The 21,973-nt window shown below is 38.9% G+C and overlaps 2 protein-coding genes across 2 annotated transcripts in view; one reads left to right on the top strand and one right to left on the bottom strand.

The window, feature by feature from the left end:
* Positions 1-3,609: 3,609 nt before the first annotated feature.
* The window catches only part of LOC145495490 (uncharacterized), a 57,005-nt gene continuing 38,641 nt past the window's right edge, over positions 3,610-21,973 (top strand). The window contains exon 1 of the mRNA XM_081475123.1: positions 3,610-6,343. Within this exon, the coding sequence (XP_081331249.1) occupies positions 3,820-5,631 (1,812 nt within the window). The 5' untranslated portion in view covers positions 3,610-3,819 and the 3' untranslated portion in view covers positions 5,632-6,343. The remainder of the gene's footprint in view (positions 6,344-21,973) is intronic.
* LOC145494147 (pancreatic secretory granule membrane major glycoprotein GP2-like) lies at positions 13,112-17,780 on the bottom strand. Its single transcript, XM_081473609.1, has 3 exons — positions 17,703-17,780; positions 17,086-17,248; positions 13,112-14,167 (listed from the first exon to the last, which is right to left on the bottom strand). Exons 1-3 carry the CDS (start codon positions 17,778-17,780, stop codon positions 13,806-13,808), a joined length of 603 nt encoding a protein of 200 aa, XP_081329735.1. The 3' UTR covers positions 13,112-13,805.

Below are 21,973 nucleotides of genomic sequence, written 5' to 3'. Positions count from 1 at the left end.
TTATACTTGCGACTAATTATCAGTCACCAATGATCAAACCTATTTTTGCTTGACATTTGAAAGTAAAATTCTTTGTCTAACGAGGGAATTCTTGACGGTTTTCTAATGAAAGTAAATTTCCCGACTCGTGTAAAGAATGTTTTCTTGATTACAAGTTGACGACAGTGAAAAACGACCAGAGAGAGAGTTTTTAAGAGGTAGTTTTAACTACCATTTACTTTATAGTTGACAGACCCAACGTACATATATATATATGTATATATATATATATATATATATATATATATATATATATGTATATATATATATATATATATATATATATATATATATATATATATAAACGGTTATAAAATGCCTCAAGCCAACAAAGAATGCCACTGCGTCAGGAGGATCAATGAAGATTCACAGTCCAAGCCTCACCGCAAAAATGAATTTAAAAACGTTTGATAAAGCAAGGACGGACAACTTCTGACGGTAAAAAAAGTTAAAAAGTTAAAAATTTAATAGAAAAACGTTTCGGTCTTAGACCTTCATCAGTTACAAGAGAAAAAGGACGAAAACTAAGTTTAAATACGGTTACAGTGTGGGAGATTACGTAACGAAATGAAAAATACAATATTGTGCTATTAATACATCGTGATTAATACAATACAGGAAGAAAATGCAAAACGAGAAATACAATGCTGTACTATAAATTGCGTCATACAAGGTGATAATTAATAGACCAAACGAAAAGAATACAACACTGTGCATAAATTACATTATAGAGCGTGATAATTGCAGAACTAGGTTAAATTCAACCTAAAAACTAAAAGAGTTAAAATAGATAAAACGGACTCTTGCAATGCGGTAAATATAACGGGAAAAATAGTTTGCAAAGATAAGCAGTTGAAAAAAAATAAAAAGAAAAAAAAAAAAAAAGAAACCTACGTTTACGCTGGACAAGGTTAATAACAAAATCCCAAATCGAGGCCTTTGGAGCATTAAAGGGTTGACAAACAACAAAATCCCTGGAGGGGCCCTTAAACAATAAGCTGTAATAAGATCCCAGGCAGGGCCTTTGAGCATACCTAACACCCAAAAAGCTGACAAAATCCAAGGAAGGGCCTTTGAACTGCCTTATGGCGCGAACGCATATTTACACAAGAGAAAGTTAATTATAACAAATTCTGTTTTTGGAGTGAAATTCTTTTCTTTTATTTAAGCCATGGGGAGCCAAAGAGAACAGTTGAGCACTCCAATAAGCCTCTTTCGTAATTAAAAACCTATCGATCTCGTCTGAGTCATTAGGGGCCTGCACCTGATCAATGCATTGGAATTCAAAATCATCCAAGGAGTGTGGAATTTTATTGAAATGTACTGCTACCTCACAAGTGGTTTTGTTTGTGAGCATAGCAGACTTGTGGTTACGAAACCTAACCCGAAAATCGGTGGTAGTTGATCCTATGTACTGTAAACGACATTTCTTGCAGGAAACTAAATAGATCACGTTTTTAGAATCACAAGAAAGCCTTGAATGAATGGTGTATTTTCTGCCCGTTTTAAAACTTAGAAATGATTTAGATTCAACAAAGAAATTTCGACAGAGATCGCATCTATTTCTTTCACATTTAAAGCAGCCATTGTTTGGCTGAATTGTTTGTCCCTCATCGGCGGTTTTAAAACGAGATGGTGCTAGTAATTCTTTCAGGTTTTTTGTTCTACGAAAAGATGGTATGATAGAGCCTTGAGGGAAAAGTTCTTTCAATTTAGGGTTGGATTGCAAAATCAACAAATGCTTTCTAATTATGCTACTCACATTAGGCAAATTAGGATTAAATGTGAGAACAAATGGAAATAATTTCTTCGATTGTTTTCCGCGTTGCCGTAGTAAATCATTCCTAGAAATGGTGGAGGCTTTGGAGAATTGATCGTCAACTAATTTGGAGGGATAACCCTGATTAACAAGATAACCCTTGTACTCAACTGTTCTCTCGGCAAGGAAAGTTTCTTCAGAGCAATTTCTCTTCAATCTAGTCGCTACTCCAAAAGGAATAGCCTTGAAGACATGCTTGGGATGGCAGCTAGAAGGTGGAAGATATAAATGACTATCTGTAGGTTTAGAATAAACATCAGTTCTAATAAACCCATCCACAAGATGTAAAGTAAGATCAAGTACGTGAAGCTCACGTTCAGAAAAAACTAACTCGAATTTAATAGTAGGGTATAGAGAATTAATGTAATCAGTAAATTGATGTAAGGCAGGAAGGCCTTGCTGCCAAAGATCAAAGACATCGTCACGATAACGCCACCACAAGGACGGCTTTATCGGACCGGAAAACTTAGCTTTAAGATCAATTTCACCCATGGCTAGATCGGCATAACTACATGCATTTTTTGGACCCATGGCCGTGCCATGAATCTGAAGAAAGAAATTCTCCTTAAAAACAGAATGGTTGCTTTTCAAACAGATTTTTACGGCTTCTAATATGCAAGATGTAGACGGAATTTTGTTTTCCCTAGCATTCAAAGCTTTCCTAACTGCAGTAAGACCAAGTTTGTTATCGATGTTGGGGAACATTGAAACCACATCCCACGAAACCAGTAAGGTGCCAGTTGGAAAAGGGCCACTCGTGTTAAGATCTCCTATTTTGTTAAGCAAATCCGTGGTGTCCTTAATAAATGATGGTAATTTACGAGCAAGTGGTTGCAAATAGAATTCGGTAAAGGCCGACAAGTTCTCAATTGCCGTACCACAACAAGAGGTAATGAGTCTTAACGGGTTGCCCGTTTTGTGCGTTTTAATGTTCCCAAAGGCAACTCCTGGTTTCGCTTCCTTATTTAAAACCCACTTAGCTATTTCGGGGGAAATCTCACCCTTTCCAAGCCATTTGGAACACCAACTACTTACTAACGCTAAATTAGCTTTAATTTAGCTTTAATTTTCGCTTTCATTTGGCTTTGAACATTGATGATGTTAGTCTTAACACGTTTTGTAAACACTCACTTCAACGCACATCGAGGGACATTTGCAATGCGGTTTTACGTGCTTCCCACGAGAAGGTTAACCTCCTTCAACAGGAGCTCAGACTTCACAGAGAACAGTTGTTTTCGAAAGTTAACCATGGCACAGCCCTTTTCCTATGGAACGGTCTCAAGAGTGAAAACGCCTCTCTACTTCACACCCTGAAAGAACGAGAAAAGCGCAAGTGGCTCAAGACTATTCCTCTTGATCCTGGATTGGATTCACCCATCGCCACTGACAATCCATCTACAGTCAGACGCATTCGACGGTACAATAAAGGTGCTAGGATTTCTAGGAAGCGCCAGCGTTTTCGTCAAAGGCGCAGATTGCCAAACCCCGTCAATACAGAGCATCTACACCAGCTAGACCCCGTTAACCTTTCTAGTCTGCCTATTGGAGCAGATCAGGTTGACTTGCTCCGGAAAGGACCTTCCTTTTGCCCCACGCCCAAAGATATCAACTGGCAGAGCGTGTATGACGATTTGGAGATCTTTGAAGCCCGATTACGGACGGCAGCTTTCTTTATGGATACCAATCCTGATGACGACCTTCCAACCCCTAGCCATCTACCTCGTGTTCCGAAAGAAAAGAAATAGAGACCTCCTACGTCCAGGTACCCTGAACTTGAACTTTTTTTAGCTAATGTAAGGCGTGATCTTATCAATCCTGAGAACATTAAGCAACCTAGAGATAATCTTTCACGAAAAGAACGTGTTGCCCTTAAGGAACTTAGAAACTCTAATGTAGTGACTCGGATACAGGACAAAGGTTCCCGTTTTGTTTTAATTGATGATAAAGAGTACGAAGAAAAAATGCTTGGTCAGCTCAACAATCAGCTGCACTACAAATCTTTGCAATCAGATCCTACCTCGAAGCATTTAGCGTTAGTAAGTAGTTGGTGTTCCAAATGGCTTGGAAAGGGTGAGATTTCCCCCGAAATAGCTAAGTGGGTTTTAAATAAGGAAGCGAAACCAGGAGTTGCCTTTGGGAACATTGAAACGCACAAAACGGGCAACCCGTTAAGACTCATTACCTCTTGTTGTGGTACGGCAATTGAGAACTTGTCGGCCTTTACCGAATTCTATTTGCAACCACTTGCTCGTAAATTACCATCATTTATTAAGGACACCACGGATTTGCTTAACAAAATAGGAGATCTTAACACGAGTGGCCCTTTTCCAACTGGCACCTTACTGGTTTCGTGGGATGTGGTTTCAATGTTCCCCAACATCGATAACAAACTTGGTCTTACTGCAGTTAGGAAAGCTTTGAATGCTAGGGAAAACAAAATTCCGTCTACATCTTGCATATTAGAAGCCGTAAAAATCTGTTTGAAAAGCAACCATTCTGTTTTTAAGGAGAATTTCTTTCTTCAGATTCATGGCACGGCCATGGGTCCAAAAAATGCATGTAGTTATGCCGATCTAGCCATGGGTGAAATTGATCTTAAAGCTAAGTTTTCCGGTCCGATAAAGCCGTCCTTGTGGTGGCGTTATCGTGACGATGTCTTTGATCTTTGGCAGCAAGGCCTTCCTGCCTTACATCAATTTACTGATTACATTAATTCTCTATACCCTACTATTAAATTCGAGTTAGTTTTTTCTGAACGTGAGCTTCACGTACTTGATCTTACTTTACATCTTGTGGATGGGTTTATTAGAACTGATGTTTATTCTAAACCTACAGATAGTCATTTATATCTTCCACCTTCTAGCTGCCATCCCAAGCATGTCTTCAAGGCTATTCCTTTTGGAGTAGCGACTAGATTGAAGAGAAATTGCTCTGAAGAAACTTTCCTTGCCGAGAGAACAGTTGAGTACAAGGGTTATCTTGTTAATCAGGGTTATCCCTCCAAATTAGTTGACGATCAATTCTCCAAAGCCTCCACCATTTCTAGGAATGATTTACTACGGCAACGCGGAAAACAATCGAAGAAATTATTTCCATTTGTTCTCACATTTAATCCTAATTTGCCTAATGTGAGTAGCATAATTAGAAAGCATTTGTTGATTTTGCAATCCAACCCTAAATTGAAAGAACTTTTCCCTCAAGGCTCTATCATACCATCTTTTCGTAGAACAAAAAACCTGAAAGAATTATTAGCACCATCTCGTTTTAAAACCGCCGATGAGGGACAAACAATTCAGCCAAACAATGGCTGCTTTAAATGTGAAAGAAATAGATGCGATCTCTGTCGAAATTTCTTTGTTGAATCTAAATCATTTCTAAGTTTTAAAACGGGCAGAAAATACACCATTCATTCAAGGCTTTCTTGTGATTCTAAAAACGTGATCTATTTAGTTTCCTGCAAGAAATGTCGTTTACAGTACATAGGATCAACTACCACCGATTTTCGGGTTAGGTTTCGTAACCACAAGTCTGCTATGCTCACAAACAAAACCACTTGTGAGGTAGCAGTACATTTCAATAAAATTCCACACTCCTTGGATGATTTTGAATTCCAATGCATTGATCAGGTGCAGGCCCCTAATGACTCAGACGAGATCGATAGGTTTTTAATTACGAAAGAGGCTTATTGGAGTGCTCAACTGTTCTCTTTGGCTCCCCATGGCTTAAATAAAAGAAAAGAATTTCACTCCAAAAACAGAATTTGTTATAATTAACTTTCTCTTGTGTAAATATGCGTTCGCGCCATAAGGCAGTTCAAAGGCCCTTCCTTGGATTTTGTCAGCTTTTTGGGTGTTAGGTATGCTCAAAGGCCCTGCCTGGGATCTTATTACAGCTTATTGTTTAAGGGCCCCTCCAGGGATTTTGTTGTTTGTCAACCCTTTAATGCTCCAAAGGCCTCGATTTGGGATTTTGTTATTAACCTTGTCCAGCGTAAACGTAGGTTTCTTTTTTTTTTTTTTTCTTTTTGTTTTTTTTCAACTGCTTATCTTTGCAAACTATTTTTCCCGTTATATTTACCGCATTGCAAGAGTCCGTTTTATCTATTTTAACTCTTTTAGTTTTTAGGTTGAATTTAACCTAGTTCTGCAATTATCACGCTCTATAATGTAATTTATGCACAGTATTGTATTCTTTTCGTTTGGTCTATTAATTATCACCTTGTATGACGCAATTTATAGTACAGCATTGTATTTCTCGTTTTGCATTTTCTTCCTGTATTGTATTAATCACGATGTATTAATAGCACAATATTGTATTTTTCATTTCGTTACGTAATCTCCCACACTGTAACCGTATTTAAACTTAGTTTTCGTCCTTTTTCTCTTGTAACTGATGAAGGTCTAAGACCGAAACGTTTTTCTATTAAATTTTTAACTTTTTAACTTTTTTTACCGTCAGAAGTTGTCCGTCCTTGCTTTATCAAACGTTTATATATATATATATATATATATATATATACACACACACAATGTGGGAGGAAAAACACAAATAAACTACAAGTTCATCCCTACAAGCCTGTTTCGTGGTTGCCCACTCATCAGGGGATTTAATAAGAATAATCTTTACCACCGTTTATATGCAAAATAACTTACATAATATATGCAGCGCGAAATTTAACGGGTTAGTTGTTTCGTAGGAGGGCTTTGTTTCTGTGGCGGCAAGATGACACGAGTTCATTACGTTTGTTAAGAATGGCTGACTGTTAGGATCGAGAAACGCCGGTCAACGTCCCATTTGACAAATCGCTCATATTTTGCCCAAAGATACCCTTAGGTGACCTAATTCTAAAAATCATATTTAAAGGTTCCAGCGAATTTTTATTTTTCAGAAATTCGCGAAAATTTGAAAGCGCGGTCAAAGTGCGGTTTTTCGTGTAATAAAATGACCGAAATAAGGTGCGAGGACGAAGCGCTGCTCAAGCCTTAAAATAAACTCAATTGACTTCAAACTTCACACAAATGTGGAACAACCACTCTAATTTAATTCTCGCTTTAAACTAATCTCAGATATGTTGATATAGTGGTTTTCCGAACCATTTTAAAAACAGCTATGAAGCGTGTGAAAAATAACGGTAAAATATAGGTCATGTTTAACAGCATAAAAATGCATCTGGTACCTCACTTTCCGATTATTTTACTTTACAGCCTTAAAATATCATTATTAAAGATATACCATGCCAAGTTTTATGCTCGAACTCGCAGTATTTCCCTTTGTGAAAAACGAAAATCTATGTCAATGTGCTGGGCGCAAATAACACAATAATCATGCACGAACAAGAGACAAATCAATTTCAATGGCGAAAGTAAAAGGCTGTCATTAATTAGAATCCCGTCAATTCACTGCTATCAGTAGAAACATAATGTCCACTGCATAAAAACTGTTTTTAGACGTTTTCGAGCCATTGCGCGTTAACTTTGTTTAATTTTGTGTCCGCCGTCATGTCTAGTTTGTCATCGCGTGTATTTCCTTAATGTAAACAACACGTGAATGGTTGTCATAACAAACGCAAGAGGTTTCCTGGAACCTTAATGTTTTCGATTCACCAAAACGCTTTAAGTACGTTAAGACACAATAATGGGTCAACTTGGAATGCTGTTTAGCATCAAGGACGTTAAAGGACTGTAAATTAATCGAGTTGAAATATCTTGAAGCAAATCAAAATCGCGCCCTTATTCAGCCGATCTCCCTTCAAGTTCAAGAAGTCGAGAGGTTAATCCGGCAATGTATTACCGGTACAACAACAAAATCAAACCGAGATCATCAAAAGTGTAAGTTTAAGAGTGTAAGGCCCAGTTCAGACGCCGAACTTTTCATGAGCCGAACTTAATTCGAATTTGGACCGACCCAATTATCAAAAGTACACCCGTTGATTCAGACGTCGAACTTAATTCGCCGAACTTTATTTAGTTTAAACCAAAACACATCGAAATGTCAGCGATTTTCAGGCAAAGTAAAAACTGCTTGTAAAATACGTTATAATAATTTATACATTAGGTTCGGCTCATGAAAAGTTCGACGTCTGAATCAAAGCCGTTCCAAAGCCGAAATTCCCGGCTGAGCTAGGCGGGAAGAACGGCTGGGCCGTTCCAAATTCAAATAGCCGTTCTTAACTGATTCAGACGCCGAACTTTTCATGTACTTAATTCAATGTATTTGGTTCGGCTCATGAAAAGTTTGGCGTCTGAAGTGGGCCTAAGTTTAAAAGTGTAGTGGCAAGTTCCAAATAAATTTCGCCTATATAAATTGGAAACAAGATGTGAAACGGTCTGGCCCGAAACAAATAAACAAGATATTAATACGACTAATTTAACCCGAAAATGTTACAGAAAACATACCTAAAAAGCCGTCGATTCCCCTCAATACCACTCCGCATTGCCTTAAAGAGCCCAAGCTTTCTGCTGTAAGAATCAGGGGCCTCATGAATCTGTATTTATTATATCGGCAACCATGCTGCGTGGCTGATACTCGAGACTCGGTAAAAAGTTGTCACACAACCGTACGAGCAGCCCAGTCACGCTTTCACTGCTCTTGCGCAAATTTCCAACATTTCGCAATTTACATGAACCGACTACAAGTTTAAAGTAGTGACAGCACATTGAAATGCGCTTTTTAAAGCTGTCCTATCGAGGAACAATTATCTCTTATTTCTGAATGGCTCTTAGTTGTAGCTACAGTCGGGGAGGGGGGGGGGGAGAGGGTATTCCCGGAAATTTCGGATATCTGTATGCCATGGAAGATTAAGTGGTCTCCAGCTCTTAACGCCAACACTGAAACACTAGATGATTCTCCAAGTATCACAGGGATCACTAAGCTAAATAATTTTGAGTGTAGCTCCGCTGAGTCAATTACCTGTTGGCGCACATGTTGCATTGACCGTGGACAGGTGGAAAAACAGTTAAACCGGAAAAGCCTATTGCACATTGCAATTTAGCGTTGTCCAACACGCAGTCGGTCTGGTTGTAATGTTAATCGTATTTGAGAGAATCTCAAGTTTTCTTTCGACACATACTGGGGTGACATACTACTAGATGGGCGTGGCCGGGAGCCACGAGTCAAGTCAGACAATTTGCCATGCTTAACCGAGAAGAGTGATAGTGAGCCACTAGTGGAAGGACTGCAGATTGTCCCTACGCTTTACCCTAATAGGCCTCTGTGTTATTCTAATGAACTGATGCTGAGCTCACTCCAGGGGGCGGTGAGATGAGAGACCCTGGGAACAAGGTTGAGACGATTCGGCCGTTAGTTTTTCCTCTAAACTGTCTTCCTCCTCTACTCCCTCCCCTTCTCTACAAAAATTTAACGATCCTTCCCCCTCCCCTCCCCCCCGCATGGGGTGTTTGCTAAATACCGAAGAAGCCAAACACCGACAGTTCCTAAGAATACTTCCGCCAAGTGCAGTTGTTAGTAAAATACTTCAGAAGCGCCTAGTATGGAGCTTTTCCACGCACGAGTGGGAGAGGTATATCTAGTCCCATGTCTTCGCACCCGCACGGTAGCATAGACAGTTTCAGGTTCTTTAGGTCACCCTCCATCGCCAAGGCACAGGAGTCTTGCTGGTCGTGTACCAAAGGATGCTGGAGCTGGAGTATTTCTACAACTTCCTTTGCCTGACTAAAATTTCTCTCCTCTTCAGATGCCTGAACATGCATCTCATCAGGATCACTTTGGCGCATTGCGGGACTTAGGTGAGAGAAAAACTAGCAGCTGAAAAAGAACGAATATTATAAGGATCCCGGGCACTGTGCATTCCCGCGCCACCAGTTCAGCGGCAAGCCTTCGGCCTGTCGTTTGACCAACGCGGAATTTTGCCATAAGATACGATTGCTGCTTGTCTCTGACTGCCCTGAGAGCCCAAACCTTTTTTAAAGCAACAAGGGCTTCCTGGTGACCTATTGTGGCTTGGAGTTAAGCGCCAACGCCTGCTCCCAGCAGGGTTTGTAGCACATTTTGGCTAAGTCCATAAGGGAATAGCTCTCCAGGTACTGAGTACATTTCTCCAGCGACAAGTGCCTCTCTAAAGTAGACAGCCTATAAAAGACACGAATGCAGCGACCTTGAAGACACTAACACACCCCTACCGTGCATGGTTACTATCCATGGAAACCTCAGCAGACGCTTACTCGGTCACACCCGTTGATAATGGCACTGATGTTAAGGTCGCAGTCACTCTTCTCGGTTAAGCATGGCAAATTGACTGACTTGACTCGTGGCTCCCGGCCACGCCCATCTAGTAGTATATCACCCCAGTATGTGTCGAAAGGAAACTAGATATTCTCTCAAATACGATTAACATTACAACCAGACCGACTGCGTGTTGGACAACGCTAAATTGCAATGTGCAATAGCCTTTTCCGGTTTAACTGTTTTTCCACCTGTCCACGGTCAATGCAACATGTGCGCCAACAGGTAATTGACTCAGCGGAGCTACACTCAAAATTATTTAGCTTAGTGATCCCTGTGATACTTGGAGAATCATCTAGTGTTTCAGTGTTGGCGTTAAGAGCTGGAGACCACTTAATCTTCCATGGCATACAGATATCCGAAATTTCCGGGAATACCCTCTCCCCCCCCCCCTCCCCGACTGTAGCTACAACTAAGAGCCATTCAGAAATAAGAAATAATTGTTCCTCGATAGGACAGCTTTGAAAAGCGCATTTCAATGTGCTGTCACTACTTTAAACTTGTAGTCGGTTCATGTAAATTGCGAAATGTTGGAAATTTGCGCAAGAGCAGTGAAAGCGTGACTGGGCTGCTCGTACGGTTGTGTGACAACTTTTACCGAGTCTCAAATATCAGCCACGCAGCATGGTTGCCGATATAATAAATACAGATTCATGAGGCCCCTGATTCTTACAGCAGAAAGCTTGGGCTCTTTAAGGCAATGCGGAGTGGTATTGAGGGGAATCGACGGCTTTCAGGTATGTTTTCTGCAGCATTATCGGGTTAAATAAGTCGTATTAATATTTTGTTTATTTGTTTCGGCCAGACCGTTTCACATCTTGTTTCCAATTTATATAGGCGAAATTTATTTGGAACTTGCCACTACACTTTTAAACTTAGGCCCACTTCAGACGCCAAACTTTTCATGAGCCGAACCAAATACATTGAATTAAGTACATGAAAAGTTCGGCGTCTGAATCAGTTAAGAACGGCTATTTGAATTTGGAACGGCCCAGCCGTTCTTCCCGCCTAGCTCAGCCGGGAATTTCGGCTTTGGAACGGCTTTGATTCAGACGTCGAACTTTTCATGAGCCGAACCTAATGTATAAATTATTATAACGTATTTTACAAGCAGTTTTTACTTTGCCTGAAAATCGCTGACATTTCGATGTGTTTTGGTTTAAACTAAATAAAGTTCGGCGAATTAAGTTCGACGTCTGAATCAACGGGTGTACTTTTGATAATTGGGTCGGTCCAAATTCGAATTAAGTTCGGCTCATGAAAAGTTCGGCGTCTGAACTGGGCCTTACACTCTTAAACTTACACTTTTGATGATCTCGGTTTGATTTTGTTGTTGTACCGGTAATACATTGCCGGATTAACCTCTCGACTTCTTGAACTTGAAGGGAGATCGGCTGAATAAGGGCGCGATTTTGATTTGCTTCAAGATATTTCAACTCGATTAATTTACAGTCCTTTAACGTCCTTGATGCTAAACAGCATTCCAAGTTGACCCATTATTGTGTCTTAACGTACTTAAAGCGTTTTGGTGAATCGAAAACATTAAGGTTCCAGGAAACCTCTTGCGTTTGTTATGACAACCATTCACGTGTTGTTTACATTAAGGAAATACACGCGATGACAAACTAGACATGACGGCGGACACAAAATTAAACAAAGTTAACGCGCAATGGCTCGAAAACGTCTAAAAACAGTTTTTATGCAGTGGACATTATGTTTCTACTGATAGCAGTGAATTGACGGGATTCTAATTAATGACAGCCTTTTACTTTCGCCATTGAAATTGATTTGTCTCTTGTTCGTGCATGATTATTGTGTTATTTGCGCCCAGCACATTGACATAGATTTTCGTTTTTCACAAAGGGAAATACTGCGAGTTCGAGCATAAAACTTGGCATGGTATATCTTTAATAATGATATTTTAAGGCTGTAAAGTAAAATAATCGGAAAGTGAGGTACCAGATGCATTTTTATGCTGTTAAACATGACCTATATTTTACCGTTATTTTTCACACGCTTCATAGCTGTTTTTAAAATGGTTCGGAAAACCACTATATCAACATATCTGAGATTAGTTTAAAGCGAGAAATAAATTAGAGTGGTTGTTCCACATTTGTGTGAAGTTTGAAGTCAATTGAGTTTATTTTAAGGCTTGAGCAGCGCTTCGTCCTCGCACCTTATTTCGGTCATTTTATTACACGAAAAACCGCACTTTGACCGCGCTTTCAAATTTTCGCGAATTTCTGAAAAATAAAAATTCGCTGGAACCTTTAAATATGATTTTTAGAATTAGGTCACCTAAGGGTATCTTTGGGCAAAATATGAGCGATTTGTCAAATGGGACGTTGACCGGCGTTTCTCGATCCTAACAGTCAGCCATTCTTAAGTGTTGATAGCTCGGGTTGGCAGATGATAAGGAATTTTTCTTTAAGGCAAAGGTTACATCTTTTGCTTGAGCTGTTATACGGCGAGTGTGATGAGAGAATGCGCCAGGAAATAAAGTGTTCGATGTTATTGTCTTTGAGGGTCCAGATGTTCTTGCTGAGTTCTGTCGAGTTTCTGTGTTTAGCGTGGCGGAATGATGCGGTGTGGTTCCTGTATCTAGTTTTGAAGTCGCTCTCTGTGAGTCCAATGTACGTTTCTGCCGTGTTGTTGTCTTTGCGTGTTACGGTGGCTTGGTAGATTACAGATGATTGTAGGCAGTTTCCGTCGAGCGGGCATGCGTTCTTTTGTCGGCAGTTACACGACTTTTTGTTGTTGATGGTAGCGGCGGCGGCGGTGTCATCAGTCGGCATAGATGTAGTTAGGATGCGTTTGTTATGGTTGTCGATTGTTTGTTTTGTGTTGTTCATGCAGCTGTAGCTGATCTTAATGGTGTTTCGGTTAAAGATCTTTCTTAGCTTGTGATCTTTCGGAAAGTGCTTATCTATTAGGGCGAGGAATTTGTGTCCGATGTTGGTGTTGGTGTTCTTGCTAAAAGGAGGGTATATATAGATAGATAGATAGATAGATAGATAGATAGATAGATAGATAGATTTTTTTGTTTTGTTTTGAAAGAGCACGTCATCTTATTATTGACCGCTACGTTTATATCGACTTCTTTGTACGCAAACCAGATCAAATATATCAAAAAGTTTACATTAACACAAACTAACCAAATCTCTACCGATAGGATAACGTAGAAATTGATATACCGAACAGCGAGTCGCTCTCCCCTCCCTTTAGCTTCCTTTGAGCGTGTCCTGTGATTACCCATTGAATGTACTGGAACAAATGTTCGTATGGTTACAAACCTTGATCGTTATTTCCAGAGACCTTTATTTCTACTGTACATGTGGGAATGATGCTTCTTATTTATCTCACTATGTATGAAAGCATAACTGTTTAACAAGTCTACACACCTGTATGTAGTAAGTATTACAACAAATATAAACTCACAATGATAGGTCATTTTTCGGATTTACTACAGAGAATCAACGGCAAGAATGTTGTCTTTTAATACTGACTGATGTATCCATAGTAACGGTCAATTTAAACCGACGAAAAGCCAAAAACTCGCCTTTTTCAATCGTGTATGTGTGTTGGTATTATAATTAATATGTTTAGACAGAAAGGCAATAAAAAGGTTGTTTTACACAAGCATTATTTATCAAGAAATGTAACCTTTTCAACGACCGGAAGTAATCAGGATTTATGAAGGAAGTCATTAGTCAGTGCCACAGTAGCCTAGGTTACAGGCCGGTGTACCACTGAAGCGGTAAACGTAGAAAGAGCCGCAGTTTCTCACTTCAATGTTGGTGAACCAGCGACAACAGTTTGAATTCCAGTGAAAGCAGACCTGCCTAGTGACTTTGCCATCAGCCACTGTAGGATGTCCACCATTTAACCAGCCGGTTGCAGCAGTGTTACACCTGCGTTCAGGTGGACATGAAGTTGGCATTCTAGTTCCCGCAGCTCCTTGGAAACGATACCAGCCATTGAGGTTGCTGTCACACAAAAGAGAATTACTGACGTACGTGGTTTTCCGGTCACCGCTGGTCAGACTTGAGTAGCTTGTACATTCTACAGCTAGAATTAAAAGTTGAAGATTCTTGAATCAGTTGATGCTGTTTGAAATTAAAATCCCCACACTTTGATAAACATATAAAGTTTTAAATATCTCATCAGCCAAAGGTAAAATATATCCCCGAATTTCGCAAACCATGTAAGCCGTATGCATTAATAGAAGGATGTTTGAACAAGGAACTGGATCCTAAGTTACAGCTGTAACTTTGAAATAAATCATTCATGTATCTTATACATGTAGCAGGTTTGGAATCAATGCCCTTTCAAATCAAGACAAACTGTTCATGGGTTGTCGTTTATTAATATTAGTTTTAATTGCAGTCTGTCCACAGCCATTCCTTGTTTTCCCTTTGTAAAAACTGAGCGCGAGTGGCGAACGCGCGAGATTGCTTCGCACGTGTTTAATTCTCAGCTCTTTTCTATTGCTCACGTACTCCACGAATTAGAGCTGAAATAGAAGGTCTGTCCACAGGGTACTTTACTGACTTTTTAATTAATATGGAATTGCTTCGTATGGTTGTTACGCATGGGAAAAAAATATATCGTAGTAGTTTCTGATATAATCAAGAAGCTGGTCTACCCCTTCCCAACAATAATCCAGATTCCTAGCTTGCTAGCAAAGAGCAGCGGGGTATAATTAACCTTCTGATCTTTATTTTTCTTTCAAAGTGTTTTTTCTTTTCCTTTTTTTTTTTTTACATTGTAGGAGAAAGTGTAACCATCTGTTGAAATTCTTAAACTACATTAATGATACCATTTACATTGTAGTCTTTTGTTAAGCATCATTGCCATTTTTCGGAGTCATTACTTCCAGAACTTTACCTCACGGTATTTCTTTCTTTTTAAGTGTTTGTTTCAAGAACGCTCATTTCAGTTAATAAGAATTCACTAAGTAAGGTTTGTACTCTAAGCTACCTGTTTGTTGGACATGAAATGATCTTAGTCTGGCTCTGAATTATCCTGCACGTATTAGAACTTATAATGTTTAACTCAATATCTGCACTATTCCTCACATTATTTGAGCAATAACCTTGAAGACTGGAAAGGAACGAACTTCCGAAAACAGCGACCTCAAGCACAAACTGACTTGTTACGAGGGGCAACTGGAAAAAACAGATCCAACAATTTGAACCAAACTGATCTGATATTTATTTCAGATGACCCTTATTTCAAAACCAAAACTTTACACTGTGTTGATGTAAAGTATTTTTTTTTTTTTACCAAACTGTATCCTCCAGAGATCTCTATGCATTAGAAACATTTTGATTCTATTAAAATGGAACCGTCAACATGAGCCCTGAATAGAAAGAAGCGATTTGAAAAGGCTGATGAACCGAAAGTAGAACGTTAAGAAAAATAAGTTGTTCCAGTATGCATTACGCACATTCAAATGATAGCCGGGTGAATATACCATAGCCTGTATGATTAGCCGGCGTTTTATTGAATGAAGGATTCAGCGATGGTTGGCCACACAGCAGATTCAAAAAGAAATACGTTCTTTTAGCTTTTGACGGCATATATAACTGAGTTTTTCACTTATAAAAAAGTTAACTATAAAAATTAAAAAGTAATAGTTCTTTCTGGTATAATTCAGAAATTGGACCACCAGCCCTGCGTAAAGAACCTATTACCCCCTTCCCTCCAGGAAGAAACCAGTGTTCTTTCTTTCTCGTGGAGTCAAGGAAGGCTGTGTTAGTATGGTGTAGCCGTGCATATGTAGCTTAAATGGTTTGTTTGCTTGACTATATTGTAGGACCGAGCGTAATTTTCCGTTGATGTGTAATGATCGCATTCATGATGATATTATTTACAGTCTGGGGTGAGGTATCAGTTCAACGATTTAGACGGTTGGACTATAGAGGGTCATTGTTTAAAAATGTGACGACTAGTGTGTGATGAGGTTAACAAATTATCAGTTCTAGACATGCGGTTGCACTGAGGGGCAGGATAGATTAGAGTTAGAAAATCATCCTGTTATACAGGAAGATGCACCTCAACGTGCGGATGTTACCTGGAATTTTTTATTTTTAATTAATGCAGTGAGTGTCTCTCAACGAAATATCAAAGACATTGTATGTAAACACTGTAAAACAATAATCATTCGAAAATAACTACGGCGCCTGTTAGGATATTCCGAAAGTAATTAAGTAATCTCCGAAAACGCAACTTCTGAGTTGACGTTGTTATAAGAAACAATGAAAATAAGAGAAGCAAGAATTCATAACAAACTTATTTGATATTTGTTTTACATGATGACCGATATTTTGAAAGCAACATGTTACTCTGTGTTCTCTCTTTCACTACTGTAGAGATGATTCAGAGTACAAACCAGCAATATATCAATATGCATCATTAATATCTGAGAGCGGCAAAAAACAGTCAGAAAAACAAAGTTGTGTTGTTGGTAATACATAAAGGTTTTCCTAAACAGGCCCTATTTGTTCAAGGAGTGGATAACGCTATCCACGAGATAAATTCACGTTCTTGTTTTTAAACTGAAATCTAGAGGATAACTTAGATTTTTTTCCCTCTGGATAGCAATTTGCCCCTAGACAGCGTTATCCAAATCCTTTGGGCCCTGTATGAATTTTTGCATAAGAAAATCAACAAAATAACTTGAACACTTCATGCAACTGAAACCGGAGATAAGCGCCAGCCTGATGGGCCACTTGGTTCGTATGCAGACTTAACCTTACCTATGACACTCTGCAACCGAAGTCGTCTAATAGCTTCTGAAATTGTCCTTTGCCCGTAATCAGAGTCAAAAAGACGATGTTGAGTTTTAGAGTAAAAATACCAGCATTAGAGTATACGTACCTAACTGAAATTTTGCGACGCGGATAGGCTGAGTAGATGTTAGGTTTTGATTGTTTTCAACCCAAAAACGTTAAATTTTCCATTTTTTTTTTTAATCCACTCACTTGCAGAAGTACAACTTTTGCCATTTCCGGAAAAACCAGCTTTACATGTGCAAGTGTAAGACCCATGAGTGTTACTACAGACAGCGTTTGCATCACAGCCATGAGAATTGGAAGAGCACTCGTTTATATCTAATATAAGAAACGTTAAGAAATCTATTCGGGTTTGCGTTCATGATATTGTATTAATTACGATAACCTATATCGTGGGTAAAACATAACTAACAATTTCGGCGCGAAACTTCAGCATTAATTTGTAATTCACATGTGATATTATAATATTGTCATAGTAACGTTTGGCCCAAAATTTCTCGATACAATAAATACGTCAAAAACTCAGGATTGTGAACGTAATTTGTCACCCACGATATTAATAGGTTGTCAAATGGTATACTCGTAAAATTAAAATAATAATAATAATAATAATAATATCACTTGCATTTTGTCAAAATTCTAGTAATCTCCCTCGCCTAAAGACTCGCAAAATTATTAGAATTTTGCAAAGATTGTGAAATTATCTTCTAATTTCACTAGTCACCAGTTGATCGCCCACACTTAGTTAGATAATTAATTAAGCTGAGAACAAAAACATTCCGCAACTTTACCACAAACTAACGTACCACTGCAAGGTCTGCCATCTCAAGCATATCCAGCTTTACATGTGCAAGTGTAAGATGCATGAGTGGTACTACAGACATATTACTACAGACATTGACATCACAGCCACGAGAGTTGGAAGAGCATTCGTCTGCGTCTCAAACAATGTTATAGGAATAAATATCGCAAAGAAGTTGAGAATGTCGTCAAAAACATGCCAACCATTAATTCAATGGCCAAATGTATCACACGAGTGTACAAAAGAGAACAAGATGGCTGAGAAGGCCAATGTACGAAACATATCAACGAATAAATACCGCTGACACACAAAAGAATGCCCTACATCTATTCTAGCCTACTGCACACATGCAGGGGGGATTGTAAACTTTTGCTTTGTTTTGTTTTGTCATTTTTTCCTGTTTTTATATCGTGCTCCTATATGTCAGACGCCCCTATATGTCAGACGCCCCTACATGTCAGACGCCCCTACATGTCAGACGCTCCTATATGTCAGACCCCCCGATACGTAAGACGCCCCTGTATGTCAGACGCCACTATATGTCAGACACTCCTATATGTCAGACGCCCCTATATGTCAGACGCCCCTATATGTCAGACGCTCCTATATGTCTGACACCCATATATGTCAGACGCCCCTGTATGTCAGACGCTCCTATATGTCTGACGACCCTATATGTCAGACGCCCCTATCTGTCAGACGCCCCTATATGTCAGACGCCCCTATATGTCAGTCGCTCCTATATATCAGACGCTCCCATATGTCAGACGATCCTATATTGCAGACGCCCCTATATGTCAGACGCCTCTATATGTCAGGCGCTCCTATATGTCAGACGCCCCTGTTTGTCAGGTAACGTTATCAATCCCTTTGGAAAATTTACACTGAAGTGAATTTCCATTTGCCAAATTATGGTAAGCGACTCTTTGCTTTAGAAACTGCCGTCACGTTTTCTGCTTCGGCGAACTATCTTCAACTGGAGTTGTAAAGTCTTCCTGATGTGAACCTATGCTGTAAGACATTTCAAATTCAAATTTGTTTGCTATAATTTCGCTTATCCCTATACGATAACACTTCAGAGCAAATGTCACCAAAAATCAAGTAAAATTTAAATTTAGCGGCAGAAGTCGAAAAATCGATTTTTCTCTATTTTCGTCCACGTATAACCCTTAGGTAGATATGAAATGTGATACAGTTTTTCTCCGCTTGAAACGCTTTAAATTCGTGAAAATCAAGAAAAACGAATTTCGCCCCGACTATGGCCAAATTGGTCGAACGCAAAGGTTGAAAATTAGAAATCTAAACTTAATTTGCGTTCGCGTGTCAAAAGGAAACAAAACTTCCCGATACTTTTTCTTGAAAGACATAGTATTCGGCTATCAAAAACAGGCTATAACTTGTCTCGAGCCCCCGTCAAGGAAAAATCCTCAAAAGTTGAAATATTGCTTTTGTTTACCCAGCTGATATTCCCAGTTTAGGAATAAAATTCGGAGATATTTTTCCCTGACAACAGCTTTGCCTCTGATGCTGTCTTAATAAAAACTGAAATTCCCAGTTTTTATCTTAAATCAAAAACCATCTACCCTACCCAATCTAATGATGGAAGTAAGACAGTATGGGAACTATGTCTGTTCCAAGTAGGACTTTTTGTGTCACTTTAGAGGTTGCAAATGGGGATTTTTGGTTTTTTGACAGAAAGAGACTGGAACCGAAAGAGTTGCTATGGCAACTGCACTAAGGGTGTCATTTTGTTCCTTTTGTGATGCACATTTGTGGTGCCAAGTTTCAAGAACACTGCTTCAATATTTCCAGAGATATCGTTTATTCAGTATTTTCCACTTTTTAGTTGCAAACAATATGACGTAATCACTGATCTAATTTGCACTATAGAAAAACGTCAATATCTCTAAAACAAAAAAAAAACAATATTTCAAAAAGGAAAACGCCATTCTTCTGTATTTTCAAAGGCCTTTCAAATAAGCGGAAATTATGTTTCGTGTCATATGCACTTAAAGCATCAATTTAGCGATTTTGACGGTTTAAGTCCATTCGGAAGACTGTTACCTTTAGAATATGCTAACAACTCAGAGACTAGGGTCATTGCTAGTTTTCGGAGTCGTTACTTTCGGAACTTTACCTCACGGTGTTTCTTTCTCTTTAAGTAGTTGTTTCAAGAACGCTCATTTCAGTTTATAAGAATTCACTAAGTAAGGTTTGTATTCTGAACTACCTGTTTGTTAGACATGAAATGATCTTAGTCTGGCTCTGAAATATCCTGCATGTACTAGAACTTATAATGTTTAACTCAATATCTGCAATAGTCCTCACATCATTTGAACAATAACCTTGAAGATCCGAAAGGAACATAGCGACCCCAAGCAGAAATGCCAAAAAAAAGATGCAACAGTTCGAACCAAACTGATCTGATATTTTTTCAGATGACCCATTTTTCGAAACTAACGCCTTTCACCGTGTTGATGTAACATAATTTTTTTTTGGACCAAACTGTATCCTTCTGAGATCTCTATGCACTAGAAACATTTTGATTCTATTAAAATGGAACGGCAACATGAGCCCTGAATCGAAAGAAGCGATAGGAAAAGGCTGATAAACCGAAAGTAGAACGGTGAGAAAAGATAAGTTGTTCCAGTATACATTACTAACATTCAAGTGAATAACCGGGTGAATATACCTTAACCTGTATGATTAACCGGCGTTTTATTAAATGAAGGATTCAGCGAAGGCTGGCCACACAGCAGATTAAAAAAGGAAAATGTTCTTTTAACTTTCGACGGTATATATAACTGAGGTTGTCACTTTTATAAAAAAAAAACGGTATAATAGTTTTTTTTTGCTATAATTCAGAAGCTGGGCCACTAGCCCTGCGTAAAGGGCCTATTACTTCCTCCCCACCACGAAGAAACCAGAGCATGTTCTTTCTTTTTCGTGGAGTCAAGAAAGGCTGTGTTAGCATGGTGCCAAGCCGTGCATAGGTAGCTTAATTTTTTATTTCCTTGACTATATTGTAGGACCGAGCAGTCTGGGTTGAAGCATCAATTCAACGATTTAGACGGTTAGACTATAGCAGGTTATTGTTTAAATAACGTGACGACTAGTGTGTGATGAGGTTAACAAATTATCAGTTCCGAGACATGCGGTAGCACCGAGGTACCTTTAGGGCACGATGGCTTAGAGCCAGAAAACAATCCTATTATACAGGTACATGCAGCTCAAAGTGCTGATGTTACTTGGTAAATTCTCATTAAATGTAGTGAGCGTCACTGAACGAAATATCAAACAGAAAGGAAACACCGTAAAATAACAATCCCTCGAAAATAGCGACAACGGCTGTAGCATATTCCGAAAGTAACTAGCTAACCTCCGAAAACTAGCGAGCCCAAACGGAAATTAAGTTGTCTAAGACCCAATGGAAGTAACAGATACAAGAATTCTCAACAAACTTAATCCTTGGTCACGCTTTGTAAATAGCAAACTGGTCTGCCTCCTGCCGGTTGGGATTTTTAACTATGTACCGTTTATTTGAAATATTTGTTTCTTTTGTTTCAGTGGCATGCCTGAAAACTAGCTAAGCTTAGTGCTTGTATAGCCAGGTGTATGACTATTATAAATAAGATTTACATTTGCATTATCTGATATTTGTTTTACATGATGACCGATATAAATCTTGAAAGAAATACGCTTCTCTGTGGGGATGTAATGCAGCTTTTTCCCACCAAAAAGATCCTTTCTAGATCTCTATGCATTAGAAATATTTTGAGTTTAAAACGATGAATCGGCCAACATGACCCATGAAAGTTGTGGCCCTTCAAAAGCGGCGATAGGAAAATATCGATAAATCAAAAGTAACACACTGATAAAATTATTTTTTCTGTGTACATAACACACATTCAAATTTGTTGAGCAGACCACGAGGTGCTTTTTACAGGAGAAAAGAAGGCTGTTAACAAGAGGTCACATGACAATTCAATAGCGTTTCACTAATAATGTTTAAGAATAAAATTATAGTTTTATAACAACCTTCCAAGCATTCTCTGCATCTGGAAAAAATATATCCAACGTGAAATAAGTATCTCAATTTGAAGTCTGGAAGAGTGCTACATCACCAGGAAATAAAATTTGCCATTGAATATATAATTTTTACAAATTTCCACCGAAGGCGTCAATAATCACCTGGCTATGCCTAAAAATGGGTTTTATCTCACTGTTATAGAGTGAATTATACTGAATGCCATGGAGTATTAAGAGATTGTAACG

The sequence above is a fragment of the Orbicella franksi genome, chromosome 8, assembly GCF_964199315.1.
Source record: "Orbicella franksi chromosome 8, jaOrbFran1.1, whole genome shotgun sequence".
Taxonomy (NCBI): domain Eukaryota; kingdom Metazoa; phylum Cnidaria; class Anthozoa; order Scleractinia; family Merulinidae; genus Orbicella; species Orbicella franksi.
Note: the sequence above shows the minus strand (reverse complement) of the source record. Positions and strands in the feature narration are given on the sequence as shown.